General features: G+C 41.7%; 1 protein-coding gene across 1 annotated transcript; it reads right to left on the reverse strand.

The window, feature by feature from the left end:
- Positions 1-1,127: 1,127 nt before the first annotated feature.
- Positions 1,128-26,812, reverse strand: HTR2A (5-hydroxytryptamine receptor 2A). Its single transcript, XM_065654870.1, has 3 exons — positions 26,398-26,812; positions 21,500-21,700; positions 1,128-1,927 (listed from the first exon to the last, which is right to left on the reverse strand). The coding sequence occupies exons 1-3, from the start codon at positions 26,810-26,812 to the stop codon at positions 1,128-1,130; spliced, it is 1,416 nt and encodes a 471-aa protein (XP_065510942.1).
- Positions 26,813-27,358: the final 546 nt, after the last annotated feature.

Genomic DNA, 27,358 nt, shown 5'->3' on the forward strand with positions numbered 1-27,358 from the left:
AAACAGCAAAACCAGGGAAAACAATTTTTAATAATTAACAGTATTCTAATAATTCTGGCTCTACCAGCCCTAAAACAAAACCAGAAGAACACCTTCATAACGGCCTTTTTAACCAAAGAGAAATGGTGAGTGAGGATCTACTGCAGCCTTTTACTGAAGGATTTACTAATGCAAAACTTCCATTGGCATTATTTAAATCAGACTCGGTTGAAATCTAAGAGAGACATGGATGTGGAATCATCCCTGAAATTATTTAGCAATGTGCCTGATTATCCACTCTTCTCTCACTTCGCTTTCCTGTCAACACCAGTGAAAAGGAACAGGGAATCAAGCCTGATAATTACTTTTGAAAAAGTTACCTTCAAGTTTTTAGAAGAACAGATGAAAATTTCAGAATGGAAATAAAGTACAAGACATAAAATAAAGGTTAAGAATGGTGGTAGAAACAAAGGATCATTCAAGTATAATTTACCTTTGACGATTGCTAATTCTAACTATAGAACAAATGGCAGGAAAGCCCAGTAACATTTCAGAATGGTCATTCAGAAGAAAAAATAGCCATAAAAACACTGTTACCAAAATGTCCATATAATTCGTCTATACAGATTTTTAATAGATTTTTCTGTAATACTTTAAAATTTATTTTTAATATGTATTAGGAAACTAACCATCATTTTATTTAAAATTCCATAAAGTGCTCATTCAGTTAATGGTAACAAAATTCTGTTGTAGCAAGACAAATTAGCTGGAGCCTACTCTGCATGGACATCAAAGGGCAGCTTAGCTTTCATTTGCAAAGAGAAAAGAAATGCGTGGATTTCTTCACAGCCTATGTTATAATACTAGAAATTGCATTTTTTTTCTTTAAGAAATATACTCTTTAGAATATTAAAAAAATAAGTTTAATAAAGCCTGTGCTTAAAACAGCCAAAGTACTGTATGAAAAAAAATTGCACATTTGATACCATTTCAACCCTGCTTTTCATCCACAGGATAATATGAGGCATGTGTGATGTTATTGGAGGGTCTCTTGAACAGGGCTGATTTTCCTTAAGCTATCAGAGCTTCTCTCAGCCAGGTGAAATGTTCAGCACACACACGATGGTTGTCATGGCAGCTGCCAACCGTCACACACCACTAACATTTTCATTCACAGGGCTGATACTTCCCTTGGAGGTACCATCCAAATGATGTATTCCGATCGTGACCATCGAATAATCCTTAGCCATCATTTTTGCCTCTTTTTTCAAACTCTTCATTTGTGCTAGCTGGAGCTGGCTGGAATTATACGCGAGTGCTGGGATAGTGTTCACTAAAATCAGCTGGAAAGGTTTCTTGTCCTCCTTGTAGCGACACTGAATGTAACGAGAGAAAGCTGAGCGGTAGGTTTTGTTGAACAACGTATATACGAGTGGGTTGACAGCCGAAGAAAGGTAGCCAATCCAAACAAATACGTTAAGTAGTTCTCCAATGACTTCTTGATTGCATGACTCCTTGCAAATTACGGCCATCACATTGGTGATGAAAAATGGGCACCACATCACAACAAACAGAAAGAAGACAATGCCAAGAACCTTGGAAGCCTTCTGCTCATTGCTGATGGATTGCATGGTTCTCCTCCCAGAAGTCCCCACGTCTCTGTTCAAAGAGCGCTGAAAGAGTTTTTCTGAGGACAGGGAACTCTGAGGGAGGAAGCTAAATGAAGCAAACTTGGTCTTTGGGCCAATGTCATTCACGCATAGCATAGCTTCCTTCTGCAGCGACTTGATAGTTAAAAAGTAGGTGACCACCATGATGGTTAGAGGGATGAAGAATGCCACAAAAGAACCTACTAGGACGAAATTGTCATCTGCAAGTAAACAGCTGTCTTTCTTAAACACTTTGGAGTCATCTTGTAGTCCAAAGACAGGTACAGGCATGGAGATACCTGAAGGTGGATTAGAGAAAGAAGAGGTTAAACAAAATAATAAAAAACACCATCTCCAGTCTCCAAGAAAAAAAATTTAAAAAGCACTCTTAGCTATACGCAGATCATTTCTCAAATAATTAATGGTTATAGGACACAAACAAACACTAACAGAACCGCAATCGAGAGACATCCCCAAGCAAACTGAATTTACACAGCGGAAGGAAAAATATTGCATCTCATGTTTCAGCAGCAGTACGATGCTAGTCCTGTTCTTGTGACATTTTACTGGGGCTACACAAGAAAAGGTGCTGTGTGAAATGCTGGTCTTGTAGGTGTTGAATTTCAGAAACCAAGCTGTGGTCTGCCAGGCTCTGGCATTGGTGCTGCCACCACCTTTGCAGGGTCCCAGCAAAGAAGGACAAGGGAAGAGCAGCACTGGTGTGACATGAGATTTTGCTGTTGCTCTAATCTGCATTCCCTCTCTCCTTCAAAGAAACCTCAGCTGCAGGTATTAATAGAACACATATGCTTCCACCCAGCTCTCCCATGACACCTGCTAGCAACAAAAGCATTGACTCCTAACATTCTTGGACCTTGGCCTCCTGTAATGATCTCCAGACTTTCTCCTTGGTTCCTGCCACCTTGGCAAAGGCTTTTAGCAACTATAATCAAGATGATACCATGTCTTTTTTTTCTGAGGTGCCTTAAGAGTGGTCTTGAGCTATTTTTCATAAGAGAATTAAAAATATTCTGGGTACTGGTTTCTGACTAGGCTGGGAAATACTGATTTTAGGAGGAAAGAAATTTTTATCGTAGGTCTGAGAGTAATCTTTCAATGGGTCTTTTTTCTTTTCTCCCTGTAATCTCCATACAGTCGGCACAGTCTAAATGCTACAAAAACTTTCCATGGCAACAGCCAGAGGGAAGATGAGGACAAATTAAGCACTGAGAGACATCAATGAGCAGCCTGAGATGTGGTTCACCCAGCAGGACTGCAAAGGTCCTTTCATGGTATTGCATCTGCTACAGGCTTCCCTCTCAACACACGACCCCGATGGCAACAACAGCCCTGCAAACTTTGTCTTCTCCTGGAGCATGTGCTATGTCCTTGCCCTGTCATGAACAGCAAGGCCAGGTGGTGAAGTCCATTCTCATTGGACTGCTCTGTCTGGTTCAAGCCCACTCAGCCATTTCTTCAGGGACTCCTGCAAATGCTGCCAGTGTCTGTGCTAAATCAAGCAGCTGCTGTTTCTTTGGTTGTTGTTTTGTCATTTTTTTCAATATTTGTCTCCTCCCCTCCCCCCAGAGGGATGCTGTCTCTGCAAGAGGGGCAACGTTCAGATAACAAAAGGGATGATGTGTTATGAACACAGCAGAAGTGGAGTTGTGAAGCAGGGAGCAATAGTAGAGCCCTGTTTGGATAAGAGCAGCCAGGAGTCAGACTCCTGTGGAAAGCTAACATCATCAAGGAGCTTCAGTCCCCTTTGCCTCTTTGAAGAGAAATCCCAGATTCTGTATTTGGCTTCTGAGGAAGAAAAAATTAATTAGAGAAGAATTTCTGTGAGGGTGATGCTGTGCTCTGCCTTGTCCCCTGTGTGCCCAAGAATGTCCTTACTGGTTCACAGATGAGTCCTGAAACTCATCCTCTCAACATCAGCACTTCAATGGTACCTCTACCTCCCCTCTTTTCCCTTCTTCCCACTCTGGTGCTTAGACTGGGAGCCCTTTAAAAGCAGAGGCTGTCTCTTCATTTCACAGATTTCCAGTGCCCAGCATGACAGCTCCAGTCCTACAGGTTGGCTGTGGAGTCTGGGCACAGTACAAAACAATAATAATAACAGTAATAATAATATTAGACTATTATTCTCTTCAAATGTTCCGTTCTTCTGGTGCTTCTGGAGCTTCTACAAAGCTCTTTATTTTTCTAACAACACTGTAGCTTATTTTATCTGCACGGCTTTGAACTGAGTCATGGCAATGCCTTTGGCCAATTTACAAAAGTACCGTTCTTATCTGCCCAAGGCAGAAGCTGGTGGAGAGCCTGCGGTATTGCCCTTTCTGTGTCTGTTCAAAGACTGTACAAACCCTAAATTCTTGAACTTGGGCCGTGAGAAACCACTGGGTGAGATGCAAACTCATAAAGTGTGTGGCAGCTCCTGGGTCAAGCTGATGGAATCTTCCAGTAACTCCAGGAAAGCTGCTGCCTAAAATGGTCGGAGTTTTGCCCGACTGGTGGTACAGAAGGAGAGGTCACCTGCAGGAGCCGCATTGACCAGCCATGGCTGAGTAATCTGGGATGCAAAACACCTCCAGGGAACTGGGGAATGCTTTGAAGTTCATTTTCTTTTTTGGGTGAGTTGAAGGGATACTGAAGGCATCCATCCCCTCCCAGCATTGCACTTCAGCTGCATGAAGACACAGCACTAGTCAGAGCAATACCACAAGTTTCCTGTCTGGTTCTGCCCTGTACAGATAACAGCAGGGCTATTTTTTCCTTTAATTCAAGGACCTAGTCTGAGCTGCAGAGATAAAATAAACAATGGTATTGACAGAGTAAAAAGATGACTTTCGTTACTACAGGCCTTATGGTTCTGCTGCATCAGGAGGCATGGGAGGAGAGGCAGCAGCACTAGAAAGATGAAAATTTTAGCATAATTGCAAGCTTTTTCAAGTAAAAGGCCACAGTCTGCTACAACTCCTCACCCAAAACACAAGGGCAGCAATTCCCCATCTGTTTTGTTTTATTGTTAGCAGCTTCTGGAGGACCAGCATCTAAATCCGGATTTCTGGCTTTAAAAAATGGAAATGAGCTTCAGCTTTGTAGCTGGAGTTTCCACATCTCCTCGTCATTCCTTTAGCAAGTGCAAAAGTGTTATTCACAGCAGAGCTGTAACAGGCACTGCTAGTCACGTAAGTTTTTCTGAGTGACAGTTCAAGGCATCTTTCCCCTACAGCAACAGGTAACTGGCCTGTATACAGTTTGAAAAAACTGTACCACAGTTTGGTAGCAGAAAACACTGACAGCTGTAACCTGCTTTTTGTGCACATTCCGGTTCAGATGATGCAGGGGATCCCACAAACGATTTTGTGACATTCCTGCATGGAATAAATTAACTTCCAGCCCAATGCTCTCTTTTCATATCTCTACAGGGATTAAACTTACTGCTTCCCTCCCCAAAGGAACAGAGTTTGTCCCTCAACAGGTAGCTTCTGTCTTCTGTAGCATGGGGATAGCAAATCCCAGTGAGGACATGGGAATCAAATTAAAAGGTAGTCGTATTTAAACTGTAAATAAAGGAGCTTCCATGTGCAACTCATGTCCCCTATTTTGATAGGATTTTCAGGAAGCATCACACATGGCCAAGAATGTCACTCACATGTCACTCGGGTTTGGTCAAGATCGAGCTTGTACTGTAGACACATAACAAAAAGTCACAGTCTAAGCTGTATTAGCATTATTGCAGCTGTCTGAATTCATTCTTTAAAGATCAAAGCTGACCAGTCTATTTCTCCTTGATAATTCAGATGTGTAATTTCTTGCTGGTTTTATTGTCCTTGCTTTCCAGCTCCCTGCTCTTGGTCACTGGTGATGTTTAAGAAGAAACAGGCTATGTCTGTGTATTCAGACGTCAGGAGAAGAAAATCAGCTTCACAAGAAAGGATCACACAGTGCTACCAGGTAGGGATGAGCAGGTACTTGGGAAATGGACCATGTGCAAACAGTAGATCTGGAGGAAACAACCTAGCAGGGCTGTAGCAGAACAGCTATTGCACACCTTGCCCATTCCATGCCCTTGGCTCCCACTAGCTCAGGTCAGTCTGGAAAAAGTCTTGATATCCCTTGAGTGCTTTTTTTACTGTTTTTCTTACTCTGTTTCCGAATCAAACTAAGCTGAAACAAAGGAAGCACTTGGCACAGAATGAGAGCAACCATTCAGGCACTAGAGGTACATTAACCACTGTGTTTCCAGTTGACATTTCCACTTAGAACATTTTCTCTTGTGGACAAACCCTAAATATTATGTTCCTCTGGTAGAAGGTAGTTTATTTATATAATATAGCTTGATTTATACACAGGTGGCTGTTTCAAACTCTATAGACTTTAATAAACCACAAAACAGAACTCAAACAATAAAGATGGGTGATAAATCCTGCATTAAACCTGAAGCATTTGGACACAACTTCAGAATGACAAAAGGCTCTTGAAAACACCAAAGGTTAACAAGTAAAGCAATAGCATCCTTCTTTTTGTTCTCTCAAAAAGCCTGGTAAAACTGACAAAGGTTGATTTAGTGGTACACATTGCTGGCTTGCAAATCTTCAGAGATATACAGCAGCCGTAAAAATGTCTTTAACTGGACAGGTAAACTGGATTTGCAGCTGCCTTGAGCTGCTGAGATTGTCAATGAATCAAACCCAGAATTTACAATACGCCCAGCAGAATGGCACATTTGTTCTACTTAGCATGAAGAGGAGGAGGGGGGAGTGAACTGATAAAATCAAGGTTCCTTCCATGAAGTCCCCTCCAAGCAGATACTGTCAGTCACAGACTTTCACCTCACATATATCCATTTCAATCAATTTGAATACAAATGAGCATTACTATGTGCCCTAATAAATGCCCAAGGGATAGAAAATGTCTTTTAGAAATGTCATTACAGTTTCTCAGCAAAATTTGTCACCTTTGTTCACCTTCACATGAAAAAGAATAAAGCCTCTCCAGCTCAAACTTCAGCAGTTGCATTGATTCAGACATACTCAGGTTATGGGCCCAGTCATGGGCACATCAGATGTGCTGTGGCACTGGGGACCTCTGAAGGGACTGCTGCTTGAAGAAGGCCAGTCTCTCCTTAAAGCAGTTCGGTGTGGCAATATTGTCTAATTTATTTAGAAAAACCCATGCCTGGTGTCTGGTGCCTTTCTGTAATCCAGGAAGGCCCTTCCTTGGTATATCTACAAAATCAAAGAACAAACACCCATGCATATATACTCACATGCTGCAACTCAAGGCATACAATGCATACCTCAGTTTCCTGTTTTATAAGAATTGCCTTGGTGCAACACAACCATTACATTATTTTCAACATTTTGGACTGAAATAACCACACAATATAATATTTATTCATTTGGGTTACCATGGTGCGCTGTGTGGATGTTTGCTTGCTCTAGGAACACAGACCACAGGGAGCCACTTGTTGGCGGGGGACAGTGCATGGACCGTGTCCTTCTCTGAGTATCAAGGATGCAAATGTGTCTGGATCTTGTATCAGGAGCTGGAGTTTCACAACAGCTCCTTATGTGCTTTCACTTAAACATCTACAGAAGAACTGCTCAGTCTGGCTCCATGTCTTTGTTTGGCATGTGGCACTCACCATTAAGCGAGTCATCATTTCCTCAGACCTGCAAACACTTCACTGATTTCTGCAAAAATCTCAGTCTCCTCCTGATTTCTCATTTATGTTCTCAGTCCTGAAGCCTATTTCTTACAAGTAGAGAGATGTGTCTGTCCAAATTAATTTGTAGGACTGTGATAATAAATTAAATAGAAACAGAATTAGAGGAGCATTACAGGGAGGACAGAGCAAGAAATGAAGGACAGTTGCCCCTTTTTGACCCAACTGATTAGAAACCCAGGGCTCCAGGATGGGCTGAGTTACAAATGGAAAGCACTGATGGAGTCACTTGCTGCTTTGGTATAATCCTTTTCCCTTACAAAATGTGAATGCAGCCCTGTTTCCCAGAGGCAGCAAGAACCCAACAGCAGGAAGCAGTTTCTTCGCTCTTGGTTTTAGGTGCTATTTCTGCCGATACACACCTCAAATCTCCTTTCTTAGCTGTGCTGCAGGACTTGTTTACAGCAGTTCTCTGTATTTTGTGTCTGCTCCTTCCTATTTCATTGCTGGATTTTCTTATCCTTCTGAGTATCTGAGGAAGGCACAACCTTTTGCATAGTGATTTTCAGTGGAGCCTCTCCACCAATATAGTTGTTACTTTTCAGTGACATTATCTTTGGTTTGGGCAGAGGCTTCTGCTAAGGTGCTTATTGGCTTCTCACAGCTATCTCAAATCAAAAGATGTTGTTACCCCCAGTGTAATATGATTACCCAGTCACTAAAGGGACTAACAGAGGCATATAGAAGTCTACACTTACCGAATAGCTAGAAAGAAAGAAAGAAAGGTTTATGAATGTCCTGAGGAAATTTATTTTGAAAAAAAGGATTTAGGGACTGGGGATTTCAGATTATGCCATTCATGTATGCAGTGAGGAGCAATGGTGAACAGACACTGATGGTTTCAGCTGAACAAGCTGAAATAGAGAGTCTTGCTATTGCAACCAAACCATCTTAGTTTAGTGCCAGCACAGGTTTGTACAGGCTGCCTTCATATTCCGTGGACTGCAGTGGGCAGAGAGGAGGACTCCAAGGAGTAAGAAATTGTTGGACAAAGCTGTGCCGCCCGGTCTGGTCTTTCATAAGCAGGAAGGCAGTCACATTTCTCAAAGCTAGTCTTAGTATCTCATTTGAATATTAAATTTTTTAGATATTTTCTAACTGCTTGTAGTTATTCCCAGATAATTAACTCCTTAGCCCTTGACTGCCTGTTGCCTCATTTTAACTGAAGCTCTGCAGTGCTTCTGTCTTTGTAGAATAAAAGTCTTTCTGCTTGGATTTAGCACACTGGTGACTTGCTGTGTGGGACAGCCACAGGTAAAACCTTCACCTGTAGGGCCAGCAAATAGAACAAGTATGTTCTTGATCAGTGGAAACCTCTGAAAATTGAAAGACTTTATCAATTTATAGAGAAATTTTGTTTCAGATGACACATAGAATGATAGAATCATAGATTAATTTTGGTTGGAAGAGACCCTCAAGATCATTGAGTACCACCATTAACCTGACTCAAGGATTAAACCATGTCCTTAAGCACCTCATCTAAATGCCTTTTAAACACCTCCAGGGATGGTGACTCCACCACTTCCCTGGGCAGCCTGTTCCAATGCCTGATGACCCTTTCGGTGAATAATTTTTTCCTAATATGCAGTCTAAACCTCCCGTGATGCAACTTGAGTCTCTTTCCTCTTGTCCTATCACTTGCTACGTGGGAGAAGAGACCAACACCCTCCATGCTCCAGCCTCCTTTCAGGTAGTTGCAGACAGCGATCAGGTCTCCCCTCAGCCTCCTTTTCTCCAGGCTGAACAGCCCCAGCTCCCTCAGCTGCTCCTCATAAGACTTGTGCTCCAGACCCCTCACAAGCTTCATTGCTCTTCTCTGAACTCTCTCCAGCACCCCAATGTCTTTCCTGTAGTGAGGGGCCCAAAACTGAACACAGGATTCGAGGTGCAGCCTCGCCAGTGCCCATTAAAGAGGGACTCACTTCCCTCATCCTGCTGGAATACTTGCATTCCATCTGCTTGTTTACTACAGCAGTTGTATCTACTGAGGGAGAGAACTTTTCCTAAATAAGTAAGAAATACCAAACTGCCCAGTAAATAAATTTTTGCACAATATGACTAAAGAACGAAGTTATGTGTACCACTTGCCAGATTCTTACACGGGTCTCCCATGGATTCAATGAATCTCCCATTTATGTGCTTGGTTGGACCTTATGGTCTAATTCTGAATATTTTAGTGATATTAAGCCTGCAGAAAGATGTCAAAAGACCCCAGCCCTAGACTCAAATGTGTCAGCTTTTACATAAAAAAGAAATATTTTTACCTTGTGTAGATTACTGTGCAAATACACATAATTATAAATGCATCTACAGGGAAGAAGAGGGAGGCAAGAAGGCATCTGGGTTTCTTTTTGCAGCAGAAGGCCGGACAGAGCTGTTCAGTTCCAGGATGTCCAGGAGGTTGAAAGCCAATAATAGAGCCTAAAAATCCTTTTCCTCTTTAGTGATCCAGAGGAACCCACTCAACCTGATCTCCAGTAAAGAGCATGCCATTGTGCCACATAAAGCAAACTTGTCCACCTGAGAAAGCACCATCGTTGTGTTCCTCAGGTGAAAACTTAGCCCATCCTTAGAGACAGGACAAAGAAATATTTATGGGAATGATTCAGCAATGTTTTGGCACCACATCCACCACTTTGCATCCCAGTGAGATTGCTACTCTTTTGCCCTACTCAGTCCTGTGGTTCCCAGATGATGCTGAAAGCACATGGACAACTGGTGTCAGAGTGGCAATGCTGAAGGAGCACTGAGAGAAGGACAAACTGGTGATCTGTATAGAAGTCATAACTTTCTTCTGCTGGGACCTGGGCTAGGTTAGATTTGCATCTCACAAGAGGCTTCTCTTTCTCATGAGCCCTCCCTCAGGCCAGCTAGTCCTACATTCTCATGGGGAAGTGCCCCAAGAAGGTAAGGTCATGGAGACATGCCTGCCACCTCTGGTGCATTTTTAAATCTGAGAATGTGAAATATGATGAAAGGAAAGCCACAGATACTCTTACATCCTGCTTGGCTGAGAGGCACATGAATACCACAACATGTCACATTAAAAGGAGCAAGGCTGAAAATAAGCACTAATTTCACATGGACACACACCCATCTGCTCGTGCCCGCCTACCTGTTCAACTAAGATTGCCAGCTTTTCTAAGTAACTGAGTTACAAGCTGTATTTTCATGATCTGATGTCATCACTACTTACATCAGCCTTGTTTTGATAACAGCATGTGTAGGTTGTTGCAAACATTGTCAGTCCCCTGAAGACCAACAAGGCCAGCGCTGGGAAACCTTTATCCTGCGGTTTGGCAATGCATCAATGCTGCTGTATCTGTTAGCTCCAGGAGGATGTCCTGCCAGCTCTCAAATGCATCAGGTAGAAAGGGTGCAGGGTAGCAGTGGAGATTTCTGCAAGTTTTGTAGCATTTTTGTTTTCAGGTGGGTCTGGTGAAGCCTCCTGGAATGATTCCTCTGCCTGCACATCGCCCTGGTCTCTATCCCAGCACTTCCAGCTGGGACGGTGGTGTTGCATTGCAAGTGAGGTTGACAGGGCATGTGTCCCCATGTGCCAGCCCTTCTACATGGACTCCAGTTTGCTCTGCACATCTGCCTGCACTTTAATCCCTGCCTCCCACCAAACGAGCCCTGCCAGGAGAGAGACAGGGTGGTGTGTCACATGCACAGTGCCTAGAGGAAATCAAACCACGGCCGCAAAAATCTAGGGGTAGGGGGAGGTTTCTAATCTAACAATAAAAGTCTTTAAGACTTCTCACCCTCTAATTTAATTGCATTATTATTTACAATACCAATTTATGTGCAGTCTGTTCTTTGGTGAGGTTGGAACTGGTCACCGTCTGCGTGAGCTAGAGACTGGTCACTATCCCCAAGTCTGGAAAAAGCAGAGAGTAAGGCAGTGTCTGGCTAAGCATGAGGAACCAGCTTGTCTGGGGGATGCTGGCTGAGCAGAGCCCAGGTCCGAGGTAGCCAGATGGCAGCTACAGTCCTGCTGTCAGCTGGGAGTCAGGAGGAAGCTGGGCTACATGTTCTCCTCCAGGGCATGGAGGCTGATGATGGCTGTGTAACCACTTCATCCATGGTGATTAGAAGTGATTAGATGTGACTGACCTTATGATAAAGAGCCTAGTATTTAGTTTGAAAAATTGCAAGAGGTGCCACAGGTCTCCAGCCTCGCTCTGCGCAGAGGGACGAGCTGCTGCTCACTCATACTTAAAGCTCCTCAATGGACAAATCTGCTACTTCTGTGGCTCAGCAAAATGCAGCAGAGCAGGGTAAACACACCTTTTCCTTTCTGTGTACTCAGTTATTGTTGTTTAAATTGCATTGGTGTTCTTAAGTTCCATGTAGCAATGGTTTAATTTCTTCTCAAAAGAAGTTACAAATTTACAGGTATCACTGGCTTAGGTAAATATATTAATTTGAAAACAAAAAGAACCTCTAAGTAGGATCAGCTCCAGCCACCTGTGATATCTCTCCTGTTTAGCACAGGACCTTTTTGTATTTCATAGAATCATAGAATCATTTTGGTTGGAAGAGACCCTCAGGATCATCGAGTCCAACCATTAACCTAACTCTAGCACTAAACCACGTCCCTAAGCACCTCGTCTAAACGCCTTTTAAACACCTCCAGAGATGATGACTCCACCACTTCCCTGGGTAGCCTGTTCCAACGCCTGACAACCCTTTCCATGAATTTTTTCCTAATATCCGATCTAAACGTCCCTCTCCCTCCATCATCACATCAGATGGCTTTGCAATGGTCACAGTTCAGGCCCCTAGGAGAACAGATTTGGTGATAGTTGTGCTTTGAGAAAGAAAGAAATACTATACATTTGTCAGTCTGCCTTTTTAGCTATGAAGCTCCTGAAGGCTCCTCAGGGCTAACTTATTCTATGCTATATGTGCTATGTACACAGTAATGCTTAAAAAAATAAATATATATATATATAGTAGCAATAAGCTAGAACTTATGGAAAGATCTTAGGTATTCCACTGTGTTAAGCAATGAATGTGATGGCTACTGGAGCAGTCTAAGTGACAAGATCCTCTACTATCCCAGTTTTTATACTTCTGGGCTTTTAATTATTACTTGGTATGATTTGTTGAATGCTGAAAATTTGCTTAACTCTGCCTTGTTCCTACTCTGAACCAAACAGAAATTTCTATTGATATCTCTCTGAGATTTCTCCAGCAGTGCTGCTTGGCCTGCTTGTGTAGTTTAACAGGAGACTGAATGTAACTATCAGATAAGTTGTTTAATTATTATTATTTTTTTAGCAACAATTTTGCACTGAGTCTGAAGGGCACAGACAACCAAAACTGTAATTCTTCTGGATTTCCTAGGCCTCAGACCAGGTCCCATTTTAATTCAGATCTTTTATGGTTACTTGCAGAGGCTGCTGATGAAGCAATTGATCAGCTTCTTACTAGTTATGCAAGGATACTGCACCAATGGCTGGACAGTTATTGGGGTAAATGTCCTGATGTGATGGAGAATTTGGAAGGAAAAAAACAGGACGACAGGCAGCTTAGAGACCTGCACTGGTCTGAACATCTTGATTCAATATCCTGTTCTGTATGCTTCACTGCCCACCCAATGGGTAATGCCCTTCACCCTGAATGACCTGCTCTTTTGTCAGATCAGTCAGTGCCCTGGTCACATTTAGAAGATGGCAGGGTTGAAGAAGAGATGAAAAAGTGTTAGAGCATATATTTGCCATCTACAGATGTCTACACAGGTGCTATAGCACAATCCCTAGAGTTATCTTTCTTGTTAAACATCATAAACCACTTTGAAAATGAAAAATAAATACATGAATACATAAGAAATGGCTACTCTGCGTGCTGGTGGGACCTCCTCATGTCCTACAGTAGTATACAAGGCAGGGCTTGTTTTACCCTGGGAACATTCAACCTAAAACTTTTGGGCACTTTTACACTTGTGAGGAGAAAGTTACGCTGCTCACTCAGTGCACCTGAGACCGAAAACCACAGTGTTTATCCTGGGATGCTCACAGTTTAGCCCAGCCTATGGTCCTAGCAATAGTGGTCAATTTGACATGTCAAAACTCAGATCAAATACAAAATCATAGTGAGGGTTATCTTCTGCTGAAAGGGAACGAGTCTTCCCAGTGGGTGTGATTTACTTGCAACATAAATGCAGGGCTGAATACTGTGAAATACGTAGTTCCAATTTTGATCAGCCAGAAAAGAGATCCTTTATTGCGATGCCTCAGCCTGCTTTCAGGACGTCACTGGAGTTTGACAGGCCATTTTCCATCGATGACTCTGGAGGACATCATAGGATAAACCAGCTGACAGGCATTTCTAAATTTGTTGTAGGTAATTAGGAATATGTCGTCTCAGCTTTGACAAAACCTGTGACTTTTATTAGCTGGGCTGCTACTTAGAAATGGTGCCAATAGCATGGGCCAGAAATGCATGGGGAAGGTTAATTGCAGCCTGAGTGTGCAATAGTTTGCAATGTTCCTGCTAATTGGGGTAAATGTAAGGATTTCATTTTAAAGCAGAATTCTGTGATATGTTTCTTTTTCCTAGCATTATCGAATGCAAAATCTGGCTTAGTTAAAATTTAATTCTTTAAAATACATAAAAGAAGCTGTGAAATTGCACTGTATAATTTTAAAATGAGCAAAAATGTCTTTGTTCTTGACATTTTCTTTTATGCAATACAGTGCTACTTTAACAACACTATTTTTAATTTAGAAGGTGATTAAATGCAATTACAGTGTACAGATGACAGAGTTAATAAATCCTAACATGATTCCTTTTCTACTTATTTATATTGCATGTGGCTTCTGCTATTCAGAAATCCCAGTTCCTCTAGTTAGAGATTGCTCAGGTAATTTCTTGGTCAATATAGGATCCCCTTTTGAGCATGTACTATGGTGGAGGCCTACAGGAAAAAGATCAGAGCAGGCCTGTGAACATGTCCTTTCTGCACTTTGCAACACCTCGCATAGCGCTTTCTGCAGAAAAGAGTATCCTGAGGTAGGACCTAGGCTTATCCTTCCCCCTCTGCATGGGGAATCCATTCTGGATTCTTGTATGTATTTCACACTGTGCTGGGTACACAACTGGCTAAAAAAATATCACCTTTTGGAGAAGGAGGAATAACTTATAATAGGCACTGTACTGTTACTGCCTTTTTCCATAAAACATTCCGTTTACTCTGAAGTATCCTACAAAGAGAGACTGGCTGATTACAGGTCACATCACCAACAAGGAACAGTTACTTATTCATTCAAAGAAACCTGATAATAGGATAAGCCTGGTCCAATTGAACATAATGCTTTTTTGCTGTCAGCTTCAGGGGAAGAAGAGCATGGTCCTTATGGTCTTCAAAGCAAATACAAGTTTAAAAAGAAAAAAAAAAGACAACAAATTCTGTCATCAGTAACTTGACTAATGAGGTGCTTTTCACATAGCTCTGGTATTAAAAATACAGATCTGTTGTTTAAAAGTTGCCCTTAAAAATATCACCAAAGCAGAAAGAAAAGCCACATGTTAATATTAATATTGTGACCACTCCTCATTCCTTTTTACCTGTAAAGCAGAACATTTCTTGCAAAAGAGGAGCTCACAAAATGGGTGTGTCCCTTTTTCAGAGGCAAAAACCTTCATCTCCTGTTAATCAGATAATTACACAAAGAAAATGGTAAATCTATACACAATAATTATTCTTCATTTGACGATATATATGTACTGGTATAATGTATTCTTCTCCATCCAGATGTATGCCAGATTGCTCAATGTCTCTGGTTTGCGAATGTGGCCGTATGGAATTTTATGTTGCTTCTTTTTCTCTGTGTTTCCAAATTTGGAGGATTTAGAAAGCAGTTCAATCATTACCATTCCTTTAGCATTTTTTCATAAAGAAAAGTGTAAGGTTGGTCACACCTCATCATCAGAAAATGAAAAAAAATATATGTAAGTTCAAAATGCAGGCTTTTTTAACCTTCACTGTTATGAGAGGGAGATATGTGTGGTAGGCTGTTGGGCTGCTGGCTGAGATGTGTTCATTCTTCTGGGAAGAACAAATCAAGGAAAAGATTCTGTTGCACGGGAAATATGGGAATCATTTACATCAATGAGCAAAGTAAAGATGATATTTATGTCTTTCTCAGAATCATCTTGCGTAATGTCTCATAAACACAATGTATGTGCTAGCCAACTCAGAAATGTGCATCACGGCATTGAATATTAACTTCTGTTGAACAACATACCCATGAAGTGTTATTTAGTCATTAGTTGTCACTGCTGGTGGAGTCATTAGTATAGCAATGAACTTTCTACTGGCATGACTGTTGCTAACTACAGAGTTTCATACATTGTGTCTCTATAAAATAATACAATGAGGATCCTATTTCTGTGACCTGGTGTTGAAGCTCTAACACTTCATTTATGAAATTTGTGTCTTGGCCCTTCATTATAGTCAATGCAACTTCTTCTATATTTTGTGTCACTATTTTTGACAACATCTTTGTGGCATTTTATTTTTATGGTGGCAGCTACATCCATAAATGGGAAGGGTCTCAGGGGATTGTCCAAACACAGAAACTATAAAGTTTGCCCTTGAGATCCTCCATCTAGAAAGAGCAAACAGTATGCTCACTCTTTGGGAGATGGTTTCATGGGTATGATAAAATGAAATGTTAACTAAGGAAATGATTATAAATACTGCTAAGAATCCAAAGCCAAGTTTTCCAAAGAAGAAATGGAAGTGAAGTCAATGACTACATGGTAAAGAGAGTAGTGTCGCAGATATTTCAAGTTTAGCTCTAGCACTTCCAAATGTAGGTACTCAACTTTAAATTTATATTGTCGGAGTATGATGCTGTGTGTAATTATTTGCAATTTTGCATATTTTGGCAGTGTGTTCCATGTTATAACAAGTGGTCTTTTCCTGTGCCAACCCATCCCTAAATTAAACTGGAATTAAGTGGCAAATGATAACTATGTCATCTGGAAGAAATGGAGGATGTGGTTGATCCAGAACAGGGATTCCCAACCTGCAGCCCCTTGGCTATTTTTGCCTTTTGAAAACAGTAAAGGGGCTTTCAAACGAAGGCTGTCCTTGGCAGAACTGAGTGGCTGATGTGCTAAAGGACGCCAAAGCTGTCATCAAATGACAATGCTGGTGGTTGTCCTCTCCAAATCCCAGTTGCTTCCTTGGCCCTTCATACTCTGTAGGACAGCAAGAAGTCATGCAGAGAAATGGCAGGCTGCCTGAGAAGGGAGAGAAAGCCTCTGCGTCAGCAAAAAGCTTCCCACTGCCAAATCATCAGTGGGCTCAGTTGCACTGGACTTCTTCATATACCTGCAGGTAACTGTTTGCACTTTGTAGAATGCTGCTTCACATGCTACAGTATTTCTTTATTTTTGAAGCCTTGAAAGCAATGGCAAAATTTTAAGAGAGTTGTGCTGTGGGAGATATTTCACCAGTTTCAGCCAGTTCCACTTTGGACGACTTTTCTGCATGAAAAGTACTGAATAAATCTGAGTTGTTAGCAATTGGAGAGAGCAGAGACTGCCTGAAGGCAATGAACAGATGTGTAGGCTGAGTGAGAAATGATAAGAGAAAACTCAGCTAAGAGGATTTGAGTTTCATCAAACTTCACATTACTTAGACCATTAATAGAGCAATAGAGAGAAATAAGGACTGAGGAATGATATATATAAGGGCTTACCATTCATGACTGTAATTCTTTTATGTGGCCTTTTCAAGGATTTTTAAAGAAGGGAATGATGCATTTTTGTCCACTTGCAGAGCAATAGGTTTCTTAAGCCCACTTAGGATTCAAAGGTGCTTTACCTGTATTTTTCAGCATAGCCTCTGTTTACAATTCTGTAGACCCCTGTTAAACGCTGTTCAAAATTCAACTCTAATTTTTCTAAGTAAGGGAAATGCTTGGGCTTTTTACACCTGTTCTCAATAGTGACCTCTGTGCTTTAAAACAAATGGAATGATTTTCAGGGTTTAATGGGCTTTTGCCTTCAACAGCTACAAATAATCTAATTATCTAGCCACTCTGGGTACTGGATGATTTAAGAATTAAAGACACGTTTAGAATCTGTTACACTAATTAGAATCCATTTTAAACCAATTGCCTGTGGCATTACATGGTCTAGTGAAAGAAAGGCTGCTGGCTAAATGCTCTTCTTCCACTAAGTGCAAACCCAAATATTAGTATGATTTTTAAAAAAAATAATCTAAGAAAGTCAAGATTTCAGAAGTCAAGTAAATCAAATCATCTGTCCTTTTTTAATGCTTTTAAAAAATATTTCATATATCACTGAAGCCAATGGAAGGAAGACCACTGATTGATTGATCTTTGGATCAAATTCGCTGAACAAATTTGTGAATTTAGTGAATAAAAAGAAAATTATGAATTTAGTGAATGAAAGTGTTATTACTTAGGTAAGTTGGAAATCATAATGAAAGAGACATCGGTAGATTGGGAAGCACTGGGAGAACTTCTGCATGCCCCACAAACCAACTAGAAGCCATGCCCCACAAATCAGCTAGAAGTATTTGCAGGAGCTAGTGATCAGGTGGATAACGGTGATACAGCTGACATAATGTTCCTGGATTTCCAGAAAGCTCTGACAATGCTATTTTGTCAAAGGCTGTTAAAGAAATTAAACTTTAATGGCAGAAGAAGAAAGGTCCTTTTGTAGAAAAAGGATGGGTTGAAAGACAGAAAACATGGGGTGGGATTAAATGGTTTGTTTCCACAGTGAGCGTGGTAGAAGGTAATGTCCAAGAGCCCTCTGTGTTTATCAGTGCTGTTCAGCCCATCTGTGACCTGTCTGCATGGACACTGGAACTGACTAAATGTGCTGTCAGCACACAACTGTTGGCTGTAGAGAATTGCAGAAGGTCCTCATAAATCTCAGCTAATGGACAGCAAAATAGCAGAGAAAATTTAGTGCTAAGAAGCAAAGAGAGTTGTACGTTAGTTGGGAGGAACCCTATCTAAATATGCAAAACTATTTGTCATTACTCAGGAAAGAGAGGAGTGCCATGAAAATTATTAGAGGACTCGAACACCTCTCATTATGAAGAAAGGCTGAGAGAGTTGGGGTTGTTCAGCCTGGAGAAGAGAAGGCTCCAGGGAGACCTTATTGTGGCCTTCCAATGTATAAAGGGGGCTTATAAGAAAGATGGAGAGAGACTTTTTATCAAGTCCTGTAGTGGCAAGACAAGGGGCAATGGCTTTAAACTGAGAGTAGATTTAGTCTGGACATAAGGAAGAAGTTTTTCTACTATAAGTGTGGCTGGAACAGGTTGCTCCATCATTGGAAGTGTTCAAGGTCAGGTTGGATGGGGCTTTGAGCAACCTGGTCTAGTGAAAGATGTCCCTGCTTGTGGCAGGGGCGCTAATCTAGATGATTTTTAAAGGTCCCTTCCAACCCAAATGATTTATAGCCCTGCCATTCTAAGTAGCACTGAGAGCATGCAGACTGGTAAAAGTTAGATGGAGCACCTTTTCATTCAGAAACCATTTCCTATTAGTAAATTATATAGAAATTATATGGAAAACACTTCATTCTTTGCAAACCATTTCCTGTCTGTTCTGACTTGGATCATGGCAGATCAGGACAGGGTCAATGACAGACTGGCAGCCATTGGCATGAGTGATCTGGGATCTATCAAGTTTCCTTATAATACTGGTAGTTTTATTCTGTATGGTATAGCAACATGCCATGGTGCAATCTCAGTCCAGCCTGCCAGTGACTAGCTCAGCGAATTCTTTGCAGCTTGCTGTGTGTTCACTTTGCTTCCCTGTCTGTCCTCTGGAGGACATCACATTTGTCATTCACGACACAGTTGCCAGGCTGGGAACTGACCTGTCTTCTTTGAGCTCATCTCCCCACGGCCCTTGCTTCCACAGGACTAGCAAACCAGCTCAGCACCACTTCATTCCTGCACACCTCAGCGTGCTTGCCTGCATTCATTTATATCTATTTAACCTACTCACTGTTTTGATAGCAGGTGATATGCGAATGAGATGGAGTTTACCCTGTCTGCCCAACAATTTTTCTGGCATCCACCGTTCCCTCACATGTGTCCTTACCCACCTGCAGTAAAGCAGGACGCTTCTCCCTTCGCTCATCCCACACTTGAGTGCTTTCCAATAAAATAAAGAGTTGTATTTTTCAGAGGTATATAAATAGAGACCATGTTGCTATCACTTGCCATAGTAATAACAAATAACATCTGTGGCTTGTCTGATCACTGTTAGAAGAAAATTCTCTAGAGAGCAGAAAAGGTGTTTTTACAATGGGTAAGTTGTTATCAGTTATTACTGCAAAGAATAGTCCTAACTTTTGAACTAAAATATCAACATATCAGAGAACTAAACCTTCCTGCTACAGGACACAAACTGTGTTCTGAGTAAAAGGGCTTAAATAATACATTTTTCCGGAGTCATTTAATAGTGAGCTAATTCAGATACTCTGGCAGTGAGCTGCTGTCTAAAAAAAGACACTAAGCAACGTGGATTGCTGGTTTGCCCCCAGAATGGTCGTTCTGATCATTTTGTAAATTTATTTGTGTTTAAAAAGGACAGAAATTTCACACACGCCAAATGCAGGCACCACACACAAGTGCAGACAAAACCAGTATGTACAAATTGAAGTAATGCTTGACTTTTTTAGTTATATGGAGAATGCACTGAAAATTCTTGTACTTAGCAGTGTCCAAGATTGGGAAAACTGGACAAAGTAACATGTTTTCTACTGGACTGATAAAAAAGTGAGTGATATAAGTGAGATATAAGGTATGATTTGTCTAATCTAAATGAAGACATCTACATCTGAGTTGCTCCAGGCCTCCTTTATAGTTGAGAGCTAGGGTGGAGTTCACCTGGCCGGTGCAAGACATCTACATCTGATCACCTGAATGCTTCCCAGAGCCACACATGATGCTGTTGAACGTCACCATATGTTGGAGGATGCAGAACTGTCCTCCTGTTGAGAGAGTGTTCTTGCTATTTTTTGCTGTGCAGCAGAAAATACAGCTATTTTAAGCCATAAATATCCTGAACTGCTTTTTCTCAGACTCTGGACTAGGAAAGTAGGAGACCAGGAGATGATTCAGAGCGGCAGGCAGGCACAGTGTTAGGCATCGTCTCCTTTCCTTCCCCTCAGAAGAATGGTAACAAATCACAGTTACCACTTGCAATAATTTTTATTAGCCGGGGAAGAGGCTAATTACCTTTGATTGCTGGCAGCACTTATCTCTTGCAGGGCAAAAGTGGATTTTTTCCTGATGCTGAATAAATGAGCTGCCAATGCTCAGGGGGTTCTACAAAACCAGAATAGTTGAAAGGGAACTGTGCTTTCAACATGGTTGAGAACCTCAGTCCTGGGTGTGTGAGGACATCCCCGATGGCATCAAACACCAGATGCTTCCCAACTCCCATGCCATGAGAGTGCTCTGGACCGAAGATGCTGCCACTGTGGGAATGGAAGAGCAACACTCCCATGCCTGGTTTGCCTGGTTTTGGGCCTCTGGGTTTTTCCATCACGAAGAGATATTCATCTAGGGAGTCATTCAGGGCACCTATTTTAGGCTGCAACTCTGAGCTGTCCTGTGGAGAAACTTCTCTCATTTATGGTGAACACAGAGTATCTAATGCCTCCTAAATAGGATGCAATAAATACCCTGCCCTACACACTGAGAAAGGCAGAAGAGGTCTACCCGTAAGAAACATCTCTAAGCAAATTACCCTAATAAGAAGTTGGAACAACTGACTGACATAAAACAGGGAAATCTTTTTTTCAGTTGAGATAATTTTTTCTTTTCAGACATTAAGGTAAAGATAGATCATCAATATGGGAAATAAACACATCTTTAAAACAAACTTGAACCAATAGTCCTATCACTGATGTATATTCTTTCAGTGACAGTGCTGCTCAGTTCTCCTCCATTTCCTGTTGTTGTTGAATTCCATTGCATAATTACTACTTTACGGCACTTCTTAGACTGTGGCAAGCAAAATATTGCAGGCAGGGAATACAGTTTTAGACTGCAATGTATGTCAAATCCTCTCAAAGGCTAGAAATCTGCAATTACATGCTGAAGTATTGCCTCACTTACCAACTGATATGGTCCAAACAGCAATTATTTTTGCAAAAGCCTTAGTTCTTGAGTTAAACCGGCTGTGATGGATGGGGTTTCGAATGGCAATATAGCGATCCAGTGAGATGGCACAGAGGTGCATGATGGAGGCGGTGGAGAAAAGCACATCCAAGTAGATCCAAATGGCACAGAGCTTTCTAGGTAGAGGCCATGCATATCCTGCACAAGAGAAAGTTGACATCAGCTAAGAATGTGACATACACCTTTTGTTGTGACACATATGTCTTAGTGCATATATCTTTCTAGGAGAAGTTTGTGGGAAGCGATGCTTTCAATAGGACGTGCCTGACACTGTTTTAAGAAACCTTTTTTTATTTGCTTGCAGACTTCTAATTTTGTAGCTGTTGGGATTGACTCTGCTCCTTTCCCAGGGTACAGGCAGTGTATGTTTTTTTTCTTTTTAATTTTATTTGCATAATGCAAATGCTTGGTGTTATAATCAACCATTTCTGGCAGCAAATCTATGGAAAGAGAAGCAATTTTGTCATTGTATTCCTGCAAGTTCTTAATTTTGGTTTAGGACTTTTTATCTACATGATTACTGCATTATTAATACCTGCTGATATGCAAAGGTGCCTGAATTCTGAAACTGAAACTTTTGATTTAGTGGCAGGTGAAGAAAGAAGTGTATTTTGTTGCATACCAGTGATATTTATCTCGCCTGTCTTTGGGTACCTACCATTTACTTCAATAAGGATATTCTCTGTATCAACGAATATTGATAGGCTCCTCCAGAGAGAGCAATCCAAAACAAAAGCATTAGTGTTTACCAATATCCAGTCTACATCTTCTTCACTGCAAATTCCTTCCGTTTTTCCTTGTTCTTTCCACTAGCCATGAAGAATAATTGATTGCTTGCTTTTCTTGAATCTATTGGAAGATGGCTATCCTGTCTTGCCTAGTTTTTTCTTTTCCAGACTAAGCAGAGCCAGTTCCTTTATCTTTTGCTTGCAGATAATGCTTTTAAAACTTTTGTGCTTCTTGTTTCCCTGCCCTGGAATTTATTTAATTTATCCACATCTTGCTTATCCTTCAGTAACCAAAACAGGAGTCATTACTCTTGCAAAGGCCTCCTGACTGGTAAGTGAAATACAAGATTGCTTAACGGGTCTTACAGGGAATGTCCTTACTTACTCAACCTGGAATGATGAGTGCTTTCTGTATAAAAATATCATACTAGTGACACATGCTTAGCTTATGATCCATTTTGAGAGCCAGATCTTGTTTGGCATCCCTGAAGCCTGGACAAATTTTCCCAGCAGTAATTGGTTTGCTGTCATTTTCCTAAGTGGATATCTTTGCATTTATCCTCACTGAATGTTATTTGTTCATCTCAGACTTTCTCTTCAGGGGTCCAGGTGATTGTTGATGATTCTGATGTTGTCCCTCCGAGTGCTTGTAACCTCTCCCAGCTTGGTGCTTTTGGAAAGCTCCGTAAGCTCATACTCTACACACTGTCCAAGTTGTTAGGCGTAAATGCTGAGCAGACCCAGGCTAAGCAGAGCCCTGCAGGACCCCATTCAAAGGCCCTTCCTAGTCCTGCAGGGAACCACTAATAACTCTCCTTGGAGCAAGTTTTGCAGTTAGCCGTGTCCTTATCTTGTGATTTTATTTAAAGCATATTATCTGAGTTGCCCATAACAGTGCAGCATGGAGCAATGCCAGAGCAGGTATTGTGAGAACATGCTGGTGTTTCAGGGGGGTGCCTGTCTCCTTTGGAGATACAGTGCAAGATTTGCAAGAACAGGAAGAGAGAGGCAGAGGAGGTAGATCTGTGTCTAATTAAACTTCGTCTCAGGCAGCATTGGGAAGACCTGTTTCTTGGTGCTATTGGACTGCTGTAATATGAGCTTACCCTGACAAGTCATACAGTATTTATGGATATGTTTTGTCTTGTTTTCTGGTCTTCCAATGGGGAATCCAGTCTCTGGAATGCGTTAGGTGAGGGCTTGCTTTCAGGGGCATGTCTTCGCAGCAGCCTCTCTGCGTGGGGCCACAACAGTTTACAGAGGGAAAAGCAACAAAGTATTTTTACACTTGACAACATGTGTCTGTTCTCTTGCTTTAGTGCCCTTTAGGAACATGTTTGTTTTATCCTTCTAAACCTCTTGTCCTTACTCTAAACACGGATGGGGCAAGGATAAAACATCAGATAAACCCTTAAGACTGCAGGGTGAAGAAAGGGCCAAGTACATGAGAGGAGCCAACTGTAGATGCAATAAGAGTTAGGAAGGCTGTAAATAACATCCTCCAGGCAGGCCTTGGGACATTTTATGTGGTTTTGCCTTGTGCTCTGGCCACTGTCCAATTCAGCCCTCCATGTATCCAAAAGGAAACAAAACAAAACATAACAAAACACGGCTGCAATTTAAAGACTGGCTAGGCAATCTCTAAGGTCCAGGATTTGATGTGGTCCATCAGAGGCAAGGCAAGGAGGCAAACAAGTGAAGCTAGCCAGGATGGCTGGGCTGCTGCTTGTTGGCAACAGGAGGTTTTGAGTGAAAGGCTAAGGAAATGCTGTAAAGAGAGGAGAGAGGAAAGCAGAGGGAGAGGGAGAGGGAGGGAAGAGGGAAGGAAGGGGGAGAAGGAGAGGGAGAGGGAGAGTCCCTAGGCACGAGAGGTTGCTGTGGAGGCCCTGTGCACCATCCTGCCTGGTCAGAAGCACATCGGCTGAAGCCACATCTCAGGTGAGCACTCAGCTGGTCAGCAGCCCTCTGAAATGCCCAATCTTTCCACTGCAACAGGGAGTTACGCAGAATCTGCCAATCATCCCGACAGCTTCTCAACACTGGCATGGGGCAAGTCTCTGAGGCAGGAGCAACAGGCGTCTGGAACCTGATGTGTGTGTGGGTGGGAACCAGTGCTGTTTTTCAACTCTGTGAATTCTCTGCTCTGTGGGCACATCCACCTTCGCTGATGTCTTTTTCTCCAGTGGAGGCTCATGCTGTTGGGTGGATGGAGAAGCCTGACTGGCCCAAAGAGTGCGGGCTGGGCAGACGTGTGGCTGGTGTGGCAGGGCATTCAGAATGGGAGCTGTCCACAGTAGCTGTAGAGCTCTCAAGATGGCAATCATCTCTCTTTTGAGCAAAACAATCCCCCTTCAAGGGGTTGCAGAGCAGGTGGTGTAACACCCTTGTTCCACAGCCTTGGAGGTACTCCAGCAGAGCGAGGCGGATGCAAAGGCACTCAGTTTGGGCTCAGGATTGTCAACATGGGAGATGTGGCTCATGTTGGCTGTGTTCTGGCCTTTCTCTGGGTGGCTGAGGCCAAGCAAATGCTTCTGTATAAGGGGAGATTTCCCTGTGCAGCATCATTGGTTGCCCTGGAGAGGTTGGTGGTTCACCATGCCAAGACAGCTCTTCTGGTACCTGTGCACACCGCCAGATGATTTTCCACCCCAAGTTACCCAGCAAAGGCCTCCCCTTCTTGACCTGGCAAGGGAAAAAGCAGGGAGAGAGGAGGGAATGCCAGCACGTTGCCTCACCTGCAGCTTCAGGTGCCCTGCTGCTCCTCTGTGCAGCCATCACAAGGGAGAACAATGCAGCCTTCCTCCTGCAACAAGGATTTTGGCTTCGCTGCATGCAGGAAATCCCACATCCTGACCTCCAAATTGCTTCCAAGACGCGGATTTCAGGTGCCTCTTTCCTCAGCAGCAGAGCCTGGCCAGCAGGAGTCCCTGTTGCATGTCTCAGGGAATCGCTCCGGATTTAAAAGGGTTTTGCTGATCTCACGCATCAGAAATTTTCTGCTCCCGCGGCTGTCTTTTACACTCTTTCTCCCGCCAAAGGTAATTGCACCACTAATACAACAAATACCGTCACTGATGCCAAATGCAGTTCGAAAATGCTACTGAGGGCAATCTGTGTAGAGATACTGAAACTGGGAAATAAACTTTCAGTTTTCTGGATGAAATCTCTCTTAAGTCACAGGCTCATGCGTGGACCTTTAGTTCCAAAATAGTGAAGCAACAGAAATATTTGAAAAAACCTCTGTTTCCTCCTGATGTTGTCCAGTTTCTCCTTGAGCTGTAGCAATTCAGTTCTGGCACTAGAAAACTCATTTCTCAAAGTTTAGGGATTGTAACAGCCTGACAATATTGGTACTGAACACATAAGCTGCTGCTTTTTTCTATATGAGTTGTGCTGCAAGTGATTTTGGTGAAAATGAGAAGAAAGATCTACTACTAATCACCTACAAGGGTATGAACTGTGAGTCATTATTCACTTAATTGTTAAATGACTTCTTTTAAGAAATCACAGCTTTGTATTTGTAAATTTTACTAAAACTTAGGCACAATTATTTCCCATCCATTTTTTAATTTCCACAATATTTATGCCAGCATTTGCTGGTAAGTAGATGTCAAAGCAGGGCAATGGTTTTAAGAAAATTATTTACATTTTTGTTACTTCATTAAAAATAATTGAAGGGGTTGCCTACTTTGAATCTAAAGGTAGTCATTAGTGCTTCTATACATATTTGCAGAGCAAAGTAACTGGCAGAACCTTACATTCTCATTAGGAATAAATATTCAAAATTACTAGCCATGGAAAAACACTGAAAGAACAGAGAGAACAAAGCATCTTCATATACACTTTGAAACAATTCCTCCAGCAAGTGATTAATAAACTAGTGTTCTGGACTGTGTTTAAAATGCCTGTCACTAGAAATATAAAGTAGGAAAAGATTCAAGTACTTCACCTATTCTTACATCCCTTAACCAATTACACATATTTCAACTTGTGTGGAGTGACTACAATTTTTTGTGGTAAGAGAATGAAACAATAACAACAACAACATGTGCATGCAATGTTTAAAGCTTCTCGATACATGCAGTAAGTTACACAGCTAATACTCACCGTACAGTATGGTTAACATTGACACAGGCATTACAAGGAAACCCAGCAGCATATCAGCTATTGCAAGTGACATTAGAAAATAGTTAGTGGCATTCTGTAGTTTTTTCTCCAGTGACACAGCCATGATGACAAGAATATTTCCAGCAATTGTTAAAACAATCACTATCACTGTCAGCAGAGCTGGCCAGTTTTTCTGTGAAAGCTGAAACAGAGAAGAGTAGCACGGTGGAGTCATGCTACTTTCACTCGAAAGATTGGTTAGGTTTTCAGAGTCCACAGTCAAGTTAAAGAGATGTGATACATTAATCTCTCCAGCTCCATAAACATTTCTGTAAAGTCTTCTCTCATGGTTTATTTGTATTAAAGATTTTGCAGTTGGGTTCGCAGAGCTCTCCTGATCACAAAGAATATCCATTGCGAAGGCTGAAACTGGTGAGATAAATAGTGAAAAACAGGAAATTATCACCCTTTGTCACCATCAGGCTTTATATTCCTCAGTTGTCTATGCCAGAAGTTGAAGGAGCACAATCTTTTGTCGACTGTATTTTTGCCACTAGCGTGATGTAGAAAAACATACCAGAATTACTCTGAATGCTGAAATGTTTTGTTTTCAGTTCCATAGGAAGTCCAGTGTAGGCATACATTGAAAATCCAGCTGAAAAGCAAAACCAAACTGTAGGATAGAGTATGTGGACTTGAGGCTTCAGAGAGCAAAAATGTTGGAGAAATAAAAGAGAAAAAACTTTTGCAAACCACTAGGACTCCCCTCTGGAGCTACATCTTATTGCTATTGGTAACTGTAATCACACAATTTTAAACACAGCAGTATTAAAATAGCTTGCCATACAAAACAGCAGAGCTCTTGCTTGCCTATTAAGAAAGTTGATTAAATATTCCAACCAGCATCTTTCTCTTGAAATAATTAGCTATGCTCTTATTTATAGTTCATCCTCCATAATAT

Source organism: Caloenas nicobarica, chromosome 1, assembly GCF_036013445.1.
Source record: "Caloenas nicobarica isolate bCalNic1 chromosome 1, bCalNic1.hap1, whole genome shotgun sequence".
Lineage (NCBI taxonomy): Eukaryota > Metazoa > Chordata > Aves > Columbiformes > Columbidae > Caloenas > Caloenas nicobarica.

Excerpts from the sequence above, each read along its gene's own strand:
- HTR2A (XM_065654870.1), bottom strand. The coding sequence starts at position 26,812 with ATGGATATTCTTTGTGATCAGGAGAGCTCTGCGAACCCAACTGCAAAA. Across the intron at positions 21,701-26,397 it reads AATGTTAACCATACTGTACG|GATATGCATGGCCTCTACCT; the intron begins GTGAGTATTAGC and ends TCTCTTGTGCAG. Across the intron at positions 1,928-21,499 it reads TGTTTGGACCATATCAGTTG|GTATCTCCATGCCTGTACCT; the intron begins GTAAGTGAGGCA and ends ATCCACCTTCAG.